Source organism: Botryllus schlosseri, chromosome 2, assembly GCF_051294905.1.
Source record: "Botryllus schlosseri isolate E-star chromosome 2, Bs_hap1, whole genome shotgun sequence".
NCBI lineage: Eukaryota > Metazoa > Chordata > Ascidiacea > Stolidobranchia > Styelidae > Botryllus > Botryllus schlosseri.
In genome coordinates, this window is record NC_137237.1 from 15,503,547 (window position 1) to 15,518,993 (window position 15,447).

General features: G+C 42.5%; 1 protein-coding gene across 1 annotated transcript; it reads left to right on the top strand.

Annotated features, from left to right (window-relative positions):
• Nucleotides 1–10,032: 10,032 nt before the first annotated feature.
• On the top strand, nucleotides 10,033–14,311 carry LOC145433803 (uncharacterized). The gene is made up of 4 exons (XM_080311059.1): nucleotides 10,033–10,191; nucleotides 10,948–11,203; nucleotides 12,863–13,023; nucleotides 13,127–14,311. Exons 1-4 carry the CDS (start codon nucleotides 10,184–10,186, stop codon nucleotides 13,728–13,730), a joined length of 1,029 nt encoding a protein of 342 aa, XP_080167185.1. The 5' UTR covers nucleotides 10,033–10,183; the 3' UTR covers nucleotides 13,731–14,311.
• Nucleotides 14,312–15,447: the final 1,136 nt, after the last annotated feature.

Sequence of the window (15,447 nt, forward strand, 5' to 3'; positions counted from 1 at the left end):
CACTACGACCAAACGTGGTTTCACGGCTCCGCACCAGCCTCTTAACCCTTTTAAAAACTCAAGTTGAACAACTTCATATGATTATAGCTTAATTTGTGTTCATCCTAGAGCAGTGGTTCGCAACTTTTTATTAGACACGCCCCCCTTTAGGATAGTGAAAAATCCCGCGCCCTCGTATCGTTATATTACAAGATCCAATCGGGATGCTAGCAACCCTAACGGATTGTTTGATGGCATGGAAGGTTATGACTGTTGATGAGAGAATTCAAAAATAAGAAACTGGGTCTATATATAGAGAAACACGCGTGAATTGGAGGTAAATCGCGCATAGCGCGAAAAAATTCATTTGACCGATTCTTTGCGCCCCCTTAACATGCTTTCACGCCCCCCCAACGGGGGCGCGCCCCCCAGGTTGAGAGCCCCTGTCCTAGAAGCCTCATATTGGTTTGTACGAAAAGCTAGCAATCTTCTGCTTTATATGATCCCTAATTCGAGGTATAAGGCATGACAATTTTCGCAGCTAACTCCAAAAAGTCCACCTCGTCGTCAAAAGTGCTTCTAAAAGCGCTGGTGAATAAATTGTGACTTTCGCTTTGCAGCAGCGCGTGGGAATTCAAAAATCCAAATATATCATTTAAGTGGTGTATGCCGGGAAACCTAGTTTCAGCTTCAAGTTTTAATCTGTCCTATGCTTGAAACATGCATCGTCTAAATTCTTCAACAACACTGAGGCCAGCATCTTCTGTTTGTTCGCCAGGCATTCTCCTTTTTGTGTGAACTCTCCGAACAATCGGCCGTGACGGCTATTTCGGAGTGATTCCATCGCCATGTTAACATATTAATTCGTGTTTTCTGAATCAGCGCGACACTAGCTTTCGATTGAGACCTGCTTGATTAAATTTTAGCTCACGGGACGCCAGCTATAGGACTACCAAGCACTCTTCTTTTAGCCGGCTGTCTACGCGCCGCGCGAGATAGTGTAATGGTGATGCGTCCGGCTTCTTGATCGGTAGGTCGTGGGCCCGATCCCTGGCCGGGTCAGACCGAAGACTCGAAAACTGGTATCCGCGGTTATCCCGTTAGACGCCCAGCAATCACGGAGGAGAAAAAAACGGGGTGCAGACTAGATGACCTTACTATAAAGTCCTTATCGCATCTCCGTCGTCAAAGCATCACGATGATGCAGGCATCTCTGTCACTGTGCAGCCTCATTTTGCCGCCCCCTTGGAGCGTGCCGCCCCTGGCGCAGAGCCAGAACCGCCAGGTGGCTGCTACGCCACTGGGTACAAGTGATCTGTATAGTGCTATAGTGTTGACAGAGGCATCATACGCTACATAGCCGACACAGTCAGTAGGTTTGGGCGAAGATGCTGACAATTTTTTTAGTAATCTACAGGCCAAATTGACAGGTGGGTCGCGGAACATTTTCAAATCGAAAGTTTGGGCCGTGACCATAAACATTTAGGGAACACCTGATGTACAATATAACCAGGGCTGTGGATTCGGTTCACTTTACCACAGACGCCCACTCCGACTCCAGACATTTTCAATCTACCTACTCCAGAAACTTAAAACACATACATTCCGACTCCAGCTCCAACTACCACTCAAATGTGGTCTGTTGTATAGCCCCATAGATGACATGCCACTCTGGGTCCTTCTGACATCCTTAATTCATGGGTGGCCAACCTTTTCGGCCGAAGGGCATTGCCATTGTGCGGGCCACTTGAATGTTGATGGCATTTTTTGTCGTTCGATAGCAGCGGGTCGGATTTGATAACGGTGAAAGCATGACATATTTTATCGATAACATTCACGTTTCATTCATTGTTTTATTAGCAATTTTTATCAGTTCAATACACCACAAAAATGCGGTCTTGGCCCCCCCATAGGGTTATAGATCGAACGTCTGGCCCCCCTCCGGCGATACACTCTTTACCACTATTCATCATATTCATTGGGAGTTTCTTTAGGTAAGCAGCTTTTGTCGCCTAAGCGCGCAAAATTTCTAGTATTTATGATTTCGTCGGTCTGTATGATCTGGAATTGCATACATTGTTATCAATTTTTATCTTCTCTCTGCTCATGTAATCAGATTTGCCGGCAGAGCTGAGTGAGGTGTGTTTGAAAAGGTTGGACCACTCAATAATAATTAAACATCTTCGGGCGTATACCCGTTGGCAGGAACAAAACAGCACCTCGTCAGGCCCCCCAAAACGTGGGTCTTGGGCTCCCATAGGGTGATAAAACGACCCCCCCCCACGTTGTTCGCGTTTGTCACGAAATTACCCGTACAGTATTGTGAGCCAGCGCAAAACGCGAAAATTTTCGATAATTTATGATAACATCGCTCAATCAGATCGGCAACTGCATATATAATATGCTATAAATTTATTGTCCTCTCTACTCACGTAATCAGATTTGCCGGTAGAGCTGAGTGAGGTGTGTTCGAAAAGGTAAGACCACTCAATAATAATTAAACATCTTCGGGCGTATACCCGTTGGCAGGAACGAAACAGCACCTCATCAGGCCCCCTAAAACGTGGGTCTTGGGCTCCCATAGGGTGATAAAACGACCCCCCCCATCACGTTGTTCGCGTTTGTCACGAAATTACCCGTACTATATTGAGAGCCAGCGCAAAGCGCGAAAATTTTCGATAATTTATGATAAAATCGGTCAATCAGATCGGCGACTGCATATATAATATGCTACCAATTTATTGTCCTCTCTACTCACGTATAATTAGATTTACCGGTAGAGCTGAGTGAAGTGTCTTGAAAACGGGACGGCCCGTAAATAATGATTAAACATCTTCGGGCGGGCGGAACCGTTGATATGACCATAGTGTCCTATATATGGTGTCGACACAAGCAAATCTCACGGCTCAGTGAATTTGTATCACGTCACAATTTCCATTTGGCTACAGGCAATTTGACGGTCATTTTTGACCAGCTTGCCGAGCATTAAATTTGGTAAAACGGGTATCAATCGAAAGCTGACTCTGCACTGATGACGAAAATATAAATTTTATTCCGCTCGTGGCCCTGGAACTCCCACAATCAGCCTCGAATTTTTCCTTGTTATGGAGATTGGCATTGGGACGCAACAATGCTGTCTAGCGAAAGAAGAGAGTTACTCTCTCGTTACTCTCTTGTTTCGCCAGACAGCATTGCTGCGTCCCAATGCTAATCTCTCGTTTCGCCAGACAGCATTGTTGCGTCTCAATGCCAATCTCGATAAAAATGAAAAATTCGAGGCTGATTGTGGGAGTTCCTGAGCCACGAGCGGAATAAAATTTATATTTTCGTCATCAGTGCAGAGTCAGCTTTCGATTGATACCCGTTTTACCAAATTTAATGCTCGGCAAGCCGGTCAAAAATGACCGTCAAATTGCCTGTGACCAAACGGAAATTGTGACGTGATACAATTTCACTGAGGCGTGAGATTTGCTTGTGTCGACACCATATAGGACACTATGATATGACTTCGTTACATGATGTTATTTCGTGACTTCCAGTCTGCTATATCAAAAAAATATAGAACCGCCCAAACGTAGGCACACGATTTCAAATTGGTATTTCTTCACTGGCATAAAATTTTTCCCAGCGGGATGGTATTTGTCTGGTGAGGTCCAGATTGCAAAGACAGGAACATTCGGCGCCAGTCATTTAGGCGCCTATGGACAATCAAACCTACATGTATTTTGTATATATAGCGAAGTCTTTGATCTGCATAAGGGCATAGACCTTTTCGGCCAAGCTTTTCTCGCTGCCAATCGTTCTGGCACACTTCTTGGAGTCGCATGTTATATGGCCTAAAACTTGATTGTATGTCTTGGTGGGTCGTGGCGCGGTAATGGCCCAATACCCGATAAGAAAGATTAACGGCTACTGGAATTCGCGCGCAGCGCGAAAAGATTTTGAAAATATTGCATAAATTTTCAAAAAATACTCTATGATTTATGCTAATTCACGAAATAATTTTGGGCCCCCATCGAGCTCGCCCCCCCCCCAATTGGGGGGTTTGGGGTGCGGCAGTTACGGTGCTGACAGCACCTCGTCAGCCCCCCAAAAACGTTTGTCTTAGGCCCGCCATAGGGTGATAAACCGAGCTTCTGGGGGGCTTCGCCCCCACACCCCCCTGTGGCTATCCGCTATTTGTCGCTACTTGTCATGTGCGTTGGGTTCCGTTTAGTGAGCCAGCTATTCTCGTCCAGACGCGCGATGCACGGGAAATTTCAATAATTCATTCTTGAATCGGTCAATATCATCGGGAATTGCATATATATTGCTATCAATTTTTGTCCTCTCTCTGCTCACGTAATCAGATTTGCCGGTAGAGTCGAGTGAGGTGGTGTGTTTGAAAAGATAGGACCCCTCAATAATAATTAAACATCTTCGGGCGTATACCCGTTGGCAGGAGCGAAACAGCACTTCGTCAGGCCCCCCCAAAAAACTTGGGTCTTGCTGGGCTGGGCTGGGTCGTCCGTATCGTAACCAGTGCCCCACGGGGACCATGTTATGCGCCCAACAAATCACTGCTCAAAAGATTCGGTGAATAAAAGATATGCGGAAACTATAGAAATTGCCATTGCGGTCACTGTCCCAAATGTTTCGATGACTTCTTTACTTCGATATCAAATGAGCATAAGTATAGCCTACACCAGGGGCGGGCAACATACGGCCCGCGGGCCGGATCCGGCCCGCCAAGGGATTTTGTCCGGCCCGCGGACAGTTTTCCCTCTTACATTGTAATGTGGCCCGCTGCCCCAGTCTGCCGAGATTCCCCACTACTTGCTTACTACGTCAAATTTTAGTGACTGTATGTTATTATATACAATATACATGTATGCGCAGCGTGCGAGAGAGAAGCGAGAGGACTTGTATTATCGGCATTTACGATGCACTCAACCCTAATGCCGTTTGTGGTAATCATGGTGTTTGTCGTCTACAATGATCATTTACACCAGGCTGATATTTCCTATTTTTGATTCCGTAACTTCCGACTTGTAGCACGGCACACTTCTAGGCTTCTGTAAGGCCCCGCTTATGCCAGCCAGGGGTCGATAACTCAAAACTGGTCGTGGGCCACTTTTTATATTTCGTAAAGGACGCGGGCCGCATGAATTCAATATCCAGATTAATTAGGACACACAGTTGAACAACGACGCTATCTCGTCACCTACTCAGTGTCAGTGCTCAACCCTAATGAATTGATATCTTGGTAAATTTCGGGTACCGGGCTAATCAAACGCCTTGAAATGTTAATTAAAGATTACACCGTGTGTTGATCGATCACAGAGAAGCAGACATGGCGGCGCGAGTATGACAATGCTATCCTCAAATCCGCATTGTGTTCGTCATTATCGGCGAGAAATAGCTTTGAAGTGACATTGCTGTCGTTAAAATACGGTACGATTTATTCCTTGTATGTGTGGATCAATGGGCGAATAATGTATCGATTCAGCAATCCGGCCCGCCAAGTACTTAATTTTCGTATATCCGTCCCGCCGACTGGAGAAGTTGCCCGCCCCTGGCCTATACAACACACGCGAATCCACGTCGTCGAAGTATCATATGGTCGACTTGAAAGATCATCGATCTATCAAATATGCCGGAACTGAAGTGTGGAACAGTATCTCGCCGGCTAACCGATAGTCGTCGAGCATGTCCATTGTCCACATTCAAGTGGAAATACAAACAATTTCTACCTATTTGAACACATGATCACATCGTCTTACTACTACTCCTTGGTCGCGTAGAAGCAGAATGACCTGAATATTGACTCGCAGATTTGACTCCATGTTGCAAGTCAAGGCTCGAGTCGTCGTAGCAATGCTTACAGGTTTTATGCTCACAATGCTGTATGATGAGTAATGCATGCATTTGACATGTAGGTTCGTTTTACATACATTGAGATTGATTCCTTTCTTTTTCCGGCCATGGTATAGAAAACTCCATGAAATCTCAAAGGGTGCCCGAGGTAAAAAAACTACTTCCATTTGTTACGCGGATATATGTCATACGAATTTGGTTGGCAAGCACGCAATGCATATATTCATTTGGTTAACCAAATACATTCCAACTGATCGTGATTAAGGCTGGGCCGAGACTATGATTACCTTTTTATTAGTCATATTTCAGCTTTCCAAATCTTCCACTGAGAGTACTCAAAGGTTGAGTATCACTGGTTTTACACGTACAAACGAACTAAACGGCATACATTGATATAGATAAACAAATATGCAAATAGAAAATACATGCCCCGTAATATCGTCTTGCTATAGTCCAATACATCTATATTACTTTTTCCGTCGAGACTTAACACTCGCAAGACTAGACTTGATCCTTAAGCCTATCAAACTTGACCGTACATCCCATTGAGATGCGTTGGTTCAGTGTCTTCGAACAGCTGAAACCTCCGCGATCACGACACCATAAAGATTAGGAGTCAACATCAAATTTTTCGATATTCATCATGTTTATTGAGGTAGAAAGAGCGAATCTTTCGCATGTCGTCAAGATGGGCATTTCTACAGCCGTTTAAGTAGGGTTACCATACGTCCTCTTTTAAGAGGGGTTGTCCTCGATTTCTACATTTTTGAAAGTGTCCTCGGAGGACGCCAAAATGTCCTCTTTTTGAGAATTTGTCCTCTTTTTTGAAAATTTTGGTAAAAACTATGTTACAATTCAACGGAGATATAGGAGATCAGTACTGAAGTAACGGTCCGGCGGGTCTTTCGGGAGTTGAGTCAAAAAGCTGACCTCTTTTTTAGTCAAGTTTTGGTATAAAAATTTTCTAATGCACCAATTTTCTTAGCCGGTGCTAGAGTTTTCAGGATTTTTAAAAAGTGTCCTCTTTTGGAGATCTCAAAATATGGTAACCCTAGTTTTAGTAGCAACATCTAGCTAGCTAGATCAGATAGAACTGAGCACTGAGCGCAGGTTACCAGTGAAATCAGCACTAGGTCAACGCAGCACTTGGCGAAAAGTAATATTAGCGCGAATTATAATATAGCAAGTGCTGAAATTGTCAACGATACGTTCATCGTACATCAATTGGTGGTCAGCGGCGAGAGCGTTCTGGTATGATGTTGTTGTTTTGGCACTCACGGTGTTTCAGCATTGTGACAAAGTTCAATGAAGTAAAGAAAAGGACGAAAGAATACCAAATTATTTCTATACGATGTAGGCTAGAACTGGTATAATGTTCTTTGTGGTTACATAAAAGCGAGGGGTGGGGGATAGCGTAATGGTGACGATAAGCGCCTACCGCCCCGGCTGCCTGGACTGGATACCGCGTCGGAGGTTATTCTGGGCTCCTTTTTCCCGGCGTCGCTGTTCTTACGGCGACAAAAAAGCCCAGAAAAAGATCCGATGAAAGAGCGCACTCACAAGGAATGGAAAGATCAAGAAGGAGCCACGGAATAGAGACTAACATCGAAAAAGGAACTGAGAAATCGGGCACTAGGCGGTTGCCAACTTAACAGGCCGCAACCGTTACCGCAACCGCAACTGGTCGTTCGGCATCCTATCTGATCCTTACATCGCATGTGTCTTATCGCAATGTGTGTGTCTTGTTCAGATGAAAATATAATCTGATGGTTGTTGATTACTGATTATATATTTGAACTTTCTATATACTCATTTACTCCATACTGAGTACTCCATAATAAGTGATAAGAATACCCGACACGATTAGAAGCTTAATACTCGATTCATAATCGAATCACTCAGTTATACTCGATTTCGCCAAGCCCTATAGTTATTATACAGCAGTGACATTGCTTACGGCTCGGAAATGAACATTACGAGCCACCCCCCCCCCTCTGACGACGGTATGTACTAATTAATAATCACAATCACGAAGTACCGAATTCAACATTCCGAATTTATCAACTGCCAGAATTCACGATAGCCGGCGAGCACCGATTCGGATTTCACATCCATATCTTACGTACAGAAGCCGCCAGTATCGTTGTATGAATTGAATATTGAATAGCCACATTATAACCATCCGACAGCGGTGATGTGGTGTCACTCTAATCACCATTAGGAACGAGACGGTGACATTGACACGTAATTCCGAGAAGGCAAAAAAGTGCACGTTCAGGGTTTTCACTATTCGTAGTTTTATGGACAAATGAACCAAAAACTAGTTTTTCACAGAAGCGAATACGTCAATGCGAAAACGGTATGCAACATACAGGGATATATAATAATTGTTACACAATATATGATTCAAATATCCGCGCGGTTGCACTGCTGTCGCACTTCCGACTCAAAAGGTCCCCGGACTCCAAAAGAAACTTGAATCGCGATTTAATAATAACGAACCGGTACGTAAATAATCTAGACTTAAAAGTAAACGCATATCCGGATAAGTTTGTACAGTCTTTTCGAACACACATTAACATTAATAAATATATTTTATAGTCTAAATTCCAAGGAACTTTTCGAGGGCCCCACAATGCCCAGGTCTGCTATACACTGTGGTCGTAAACACGTTAACACATTTTCGCTGGTTGTGGCCAATTTGGCTTTAATAGCAATCACGCAATTGGCTTATTTGACATCGTTTTCTAATTTCTACGCGGTGGAATGACGTCGGGCGAAGGTAAACAACAGACGCGCTATCGTTATCGTATGTTTATTTGTTGAGCATATTCTCAAAACATCAGACGCTTTCGCTTAATCCCATTTGTATCGATGAATTATGTTGATAAAGTAATATGTTCCACAGACCACAAAACAAAAGATTCGTCTTTACAAGTGGTAACAACTGCATGACGTAATTCTGAGTGGCTAGTTGACAAACCATTTTGAAAGTTGAACCTTTGTGTCGACGAGTACCATCAAGCTCAAGTCATGCCAAACAAAGAAGATATATAATGAGCGGGAAAGAAGCACTATAGCAGCTAGGTTTAAAAAACACATTAAAGACTCCGCGGGTATATGGAAATTAGAAATAGTATACGAGAAGGCATATAACATCCAAAGTTAGTTACTAGCATCCTTTTGGCATCTATTAGAATCGACTGAGAAATGATACTAGCCGTGATGTCTGCAATTGACAGAGCAATACGTGTTAGTCACGGCTCAATGATGGAACAAAGGCTCGCGTACTACGTACCTATTGATTGCGTGGTATTGAGATCGAGCAGTCCATACGCAATTACGCATATGCCGCGATGGCGCGTAAATTCTTTTTGTGTTTCGTTCTGTTACCAAAATCGGAAAGAGGTCAATTATTGCGATGTCTGACATTATAATTGATTTCGGAGACCTATTTTTAAAGTAATATCTCGTTCTATACTATATTGGTGAACGACAATCAAGGCCTGTCGTGAATTGAGTAGTATATAACATGGATTTGTCAATGGGTTGCCCATTTCTATTGAATGTAAGGCTAATTGATGACGTCATTAGTAGCTATCTAGCATGGAATCAAGTTTGGGAGAGGTCTAGAGAAGACAATCAATAATATCAACACAATACACAATTCGGCCGTGATCTCATCGTAGCGGGCTTCTTACTCCAGACCGTTCGCCCATAGCGTTTCTAGCTATCTGTAACCAATTACTATAATATAATGCATAAGTTGCCGATGATTTGGTTCTATAATTCAACACCTAATATATCTCACTGCGTTCGAAGCGAAGGACAGATTTGGGACAACAGAAGTCACGTGTCAAGATCCTATACAAAAATAGTGTGGATATTTTTGGAACGTGGATATTTTTGGAACGCCGACGGGAACAGAGCTAAAATAAGCTTTGGTGTCTTGCGCAGAAATGAAAGAGGGCTTGTGAAATTGCATATGACATACAAGTCACTCGCATACGCAGAGCGCACGCAATAGCGATGAGGACTGATAATGTCGCAACGCGATGGTTACAAAGACTCGATATGCGGACTCGCTTATATAGCAGTACACCTCGTACATTTGAGACACACAAATTTTATTTTACTACAGAACGGGGTCAGCAAACGCGTAACTGCGAGATTCAGTAAAAAGTGCTACATTATTACAGAGGCATAGAAACGTGGAGCAGAGCAGTAGAACACGATCTCAGCAACAGTATATTTTTCAGATAAAACAAAGTAATCATATAGCATACTCGCGTTTCTGTGGATCTAATTTAAGGAATCTGATATATTGCAGTGGAAGCTTATCTCGATAATGGCAAGGTGAGATTCTTCCTTCTATGCAATATTCATTAGCTGGTGTTTCAAACGCAAGTAATTTGCTAAATAGTTGTCAATGTTATTTCGACCTTTGTTTGTTTGTTTGACGTATTCATGGTGTTTCGACAACTGTGGTCATTTACACCAGGTCAATTTTATTCAATTTTTTCCGTAGCTTCCGACTCGTAGCACGGCTTACTTGCTTGTTTGTTTGGGGTATTCATGGTGTTTGTCGACTACAACGGTCATTTACACCAGGCCGATTTTCTGCATTTTTGATTTCGTATCTGCCGACTTATACACGGCCCACTTCTAGGCTTTTTGTAAGACACCGCATACGCGGATGAGGTGGCGAGGAGGAGCCTAGATAAATCTCCTACACTTAGGTAGGAATTCTAAAGTCGCGAACCCGTAACTCATAGGTGTTGCAACCGCGGATTATACCACTGTGCTATCTCGCCACACCACGGCTTACTTCTAGGCTTTTATAAGATAACGCTTACACAAATGAGATCTCGACCTTTGTGTTGTTATGCAATGCTGTCCGTTGACTTCAATCAGCGCTGGTGTTCATTTACTGATTATGCTGAACAATCTACTGTACTGTAGACTCATGTCGCTGTGTTCTTAATATCGATTTCATCCTGCTTCATTCTTCATGCAGTGCAGTACCAATATTGTTAGCATTAGGTTGTTCATGGCCATAGGGTTTTCTATAATATATAATAAGATACCAATATATTATATGATGGCATTCAGGAGGGCATTTGTCGAGTTATGTCAAACCGCGGATGACTGGATCGAACTTCGAGAAATCTTCACTCGATCATTCAAGAAATATCCTCTCTTCGAATACATCATACCGAATGAAGAAAAACGCTTTGAGTTCGTTAGAAGATTTTTTGATGCGAATTACAAAGTTCATACAGAGGATGGAAGTGCTCTACCACTTCTGATAAGGAAATTAAGCGGGCCGCAAAACGGAAACGACTTGCCATCGCTCATGCGACAAAAGGTAAATAATTGCACGTTACATTTCGTCTGTTGGATCCAGTCACGGCTAATCTACCAGTTTTACCGAAGTGATAAATGTATTTATCCCCAATGCATGCACAATGCACATATGACAGTGGTGAGAAAAACCGAACGTAGGTAAATGATTCAGATTTATTTAATTACTGGGAGGATTTTAATAGTTTTATTTTGGGCTACTATGCAGTCAATGAAACCAGAATGTTGACATGAGTCGCTAGCCGTAGGTAACAGCGTTACGCTGTAAGCAAAAACTTCCTTCCGTTGCCGGTGTGAAATCCATCATTTGCAGAAGTATCGTTCATTATTTGACATCTTTCTTCCCGTGTCCCCGCTTTCACAACACATTGGCACCACACTGCAAATTTCTTGGAATCTAATGTATAGGCATTTTCGATCCAATTAATTTTGGGATATGTCATATCATTCAATCGTGGAAATGTGTGACCCCTAAACTCGGGGTTTCGTGAACGTTTGTGCGGACTTAGTGAGTGAAGGGTGTGATGGGCGTTTGAAAGAGGAAATTCGAGAGAGATTATATCTGGTATGTCATTTTTCATGTCTGTTAGGAGGCAAATACTGCGGATTGCAATTCAGTGTTTCGCTCTTTAACTGAAGCCCCAGAACCTCTAGAACAGTGGTCCTCAACCGGGGGTCCGCGAAACCGCTGAAGTTATAAAATGATTGATAACCTAATTTGTATTTTTTTAATTAGACAAAGCATGAGACAGTTCCGCTTCATAATTGCTAAAACTTAGGACTCATCTCAACTAATTATGGTCGTCTAAGATGAAATATCCGACTGTGAAAACTCATTTTAATTGTGAAATTTGCAATAGCCTGCCAATGCAAACATATTCCTGCTTAGAGTTGTTTTGTTGGGGTTTGTGAGAAAATTTAAAGTTGGAGATAGCAAGGTCAAACAGGGTGACTTCGAAATGATTGCAAAACATTTTGAATTTGGAGTTGTCAGTCTCGGCAACTTAGTGAATGAATTCTTTTCCTAATCTGTCCCAATGAAGGAGTTGAAAACTCGTCACGAAACCCTCCTGTGATATACCCAGCAAATAACTTCAAGATGAGATGATGGATAGAAATGACTACAGGCTGGACGGGATATGTTCATTAAAAACTCACACCAAATGCTTTCGCCACATTCGCCACCATCTATCTTTGTGGAAATGGATTTTCGGCACTCGTTCATATCAAGTCGAAGACGCGTATTTCCAAGACAAGAAATAGAGCTGTAAAATTCGCTTCGAAATAATATAGGTCTACCCAATTTCTACATATAGTGTGGTGTTATTTTCAAAAAAAGTTATTTTGTGGCTGTTTATCACTAGCCTACAAATAATATTTGCACAAGACGGTTGCACGATAATACAGCTATTTTTGAACGAGAACTTGAGGGGGTCCGCGGGGGTCCGTGACGGTCCCAAAGGGGCCCGCGAAGACAAAAAGGTTGAGAACCACTGCTCTGGAAAGTAGAAATTTCCGAAACTTAGGGCTATGCAATTAGCACATCGTACGACTAAGGATGGACCGTGGATATTTACTGTTATTCGGTCAATTTCGTGTCAAGTACATGCATAAATACCGACTCGCAATTCCGCCTGCTGGGCTTAAATTCGGATGTTCACAGCACACGGAAAATTGGACCAAGACGGTTGGTGGTGTTCTCTTCATTGAACCTGCAAAGGACGGCATAGGTTGGGCATCGAATCCAAACGATGTTTACGTGAAGTCCTATTTACAACACGGTTTGCGGGATATTGACGCGGAAGCATTTGAGAGACTGAAAACGTAAATATTCATCCCTTCATATACTGTATACCTACTTGATTCTGTAATGAAGTCTATTAAGTGAAGAATGATAGCGTGGGCTTATAAGTATTGATTTTCGTAGGTATGAAGAATGGGAGACTGACAACGTAACTGACTATCTCTTCGGACTGAAAATACCGCTTTGGAATGGCATGCTGTGCGCGATTAAACCTAAATACGCCGGGAACGGAATAGGCAGCGAAGCCTTTTCCGAATGCATGAAGTACATCGGCAGAAGGCATTCCGATTTGAAAAATACCAATAGCTCGATCCACAATACTGCCGAAGAGAGTAAGAGAATCGGTACAATTTCGAAATCGTCCATGCGGAGGAAATCAACGGAGGACCATAACTCGTTCGATAACCTCACCACAAAGATATTACGTAATCTGTCGCTAATCACGCACCATCCACATCACGCGTACTCTTTTAACGCTGTGTCTTTCGAAAGGCCGCCTACGCCGCACAGGCGCGTCAGGCGCAAGTCGCCAAAGAAATTGTGCAAACCAAGTGACACGAAGCAACAGTTACTCGCGTTGAGTCACTGTCCAAGCGCGGTGCGTTTTCATATGAAAAACGGTTTCCAGTGCATTAAGAAAATTCCGTACCAACCACCTGGCCAACCGAACCCGGTGTTCTATGTACACGTTTTGATGACAGAAGTGGAAAAATATATGACGAAGTAGGCAAACGTCAATCATATAGCTTATTTCTTCAAATATGCATCTTATTGTTATATACATCAAGGTATTTTTATATTATTTACACGTATCGCTATCACGGTGCAAACACCATTGTTTTTGCAATTAGACTCATCGAATCATATGAAGGTATCCTAGATGCAGCCCTGTGACACAATATATGAGTGAATGCTTTTTGTACTATTCCCTTATCCTTAGTTTATTTCTTTCGAAATAGCAAACGGCATTATTTTGAGAAGACAGCCGTGTAATCATATGAAGGGCCGGTTAGGTACCTGAAATACACCCCCCTTGTGACGTGACACAGATTCTGAGTGAATTCGTTTTATACCATTTCCTCTTAGTTATCTGTTTTGATAAATCGTCAAACGTTACCTATGTTCTTGTATAGCTATAGATAAATAAGTATTGCAATAATATCGATAATGTAAAGTCGAATATTTTCATGCATCTTCAACTGTGATTTTCTGCGTTTTATTAGGCAAGACCGTTCGATTCCTGCCTTATTTCTTCTGGTGTTCAAAATTTTCGTTTCATTTTTGCTATAAAATATTCTCGAGTCTTCATTGTCCTCTCAACAAGTTCGAGTTTTCGTATGACGTTGATGTTATTGTAGACAATACAGATGCCATTGGAATTAGGAGAACATACAAATAGCAGAAAGAATTGTTAACGGCTCTATAGATCGGCTATTACAACGTGAAAGGATTATAGTTACCACACAACCTACGAACCAAGAAAGTAATGGCAGCAGACTATAAAGCGCGCATGATTAGGGACTGGACAAAGCGGTATGACCTATGAGATGACTATATCTCACATGTTACACTGTTAGTGACACAGATGGAGATACTCAATCTGGCCCAATGAGTTACACATGAGACGTGTGTTCGCACAGACTACTTTCTCGTGAGCAGAAATCGTAAATATATAGTTGTCCCGGGTTGCGGGAATATATCACCCGACGATCAATTACACCAACATAATGAGCACTTGGGACTTTTGGGAACGGTTATACTTGCTTTTACGAATCACCTCACTCGCACCGTTTTCAATATACCGTAAACGTGGACAATAGTCCAGACATATGAATCGTCTTCACGAAATTTATGGTGACAGCACAACGGAGTATGGATAAAGAATACATCAGCTGTGCGATCCCGTGGCGTGCAGCTACAATGTTCCACAGAATAAGTACGCTACTATGAGAGGTGAAATAATTTGTAAAATAGGCCATGCCGTGAGAATTGCGATTACAGTTCAATGCAGAAGAGTACCAACAACATCAATCTTTATCCAAAATATCCGTTTCACGCCACATGTCACAGGCTTAGATTATAGTGAAGTTAAACTGCATCATTTGATCTTTACACCACAAAATTGTGAAGCATTGAAGTGATAGAAAGGTTTTAATCTTTATCGATTAGGACCCGGCTCTGTCTGCAGAAACGAAGGAATGGATATTTTAAAATGAGACATGAAGTTCAGTGGATAGAGCCTGGGTGATAGGGTGAAATAGGGCACCTTGGATTGCGATATAGTTACACCCACATTGCCTCCTGAAAACTTCGATCGTTTTGTCTTCGGCGTTTAATTCACGTATATAGGAAGTAAAGGACGCAAGACAGATCAAATGACAACATTTTATAATCGAGCTATGGATTGATGTCGCCGTCATCGTTAGTGTAAGTTATTTTCGAAA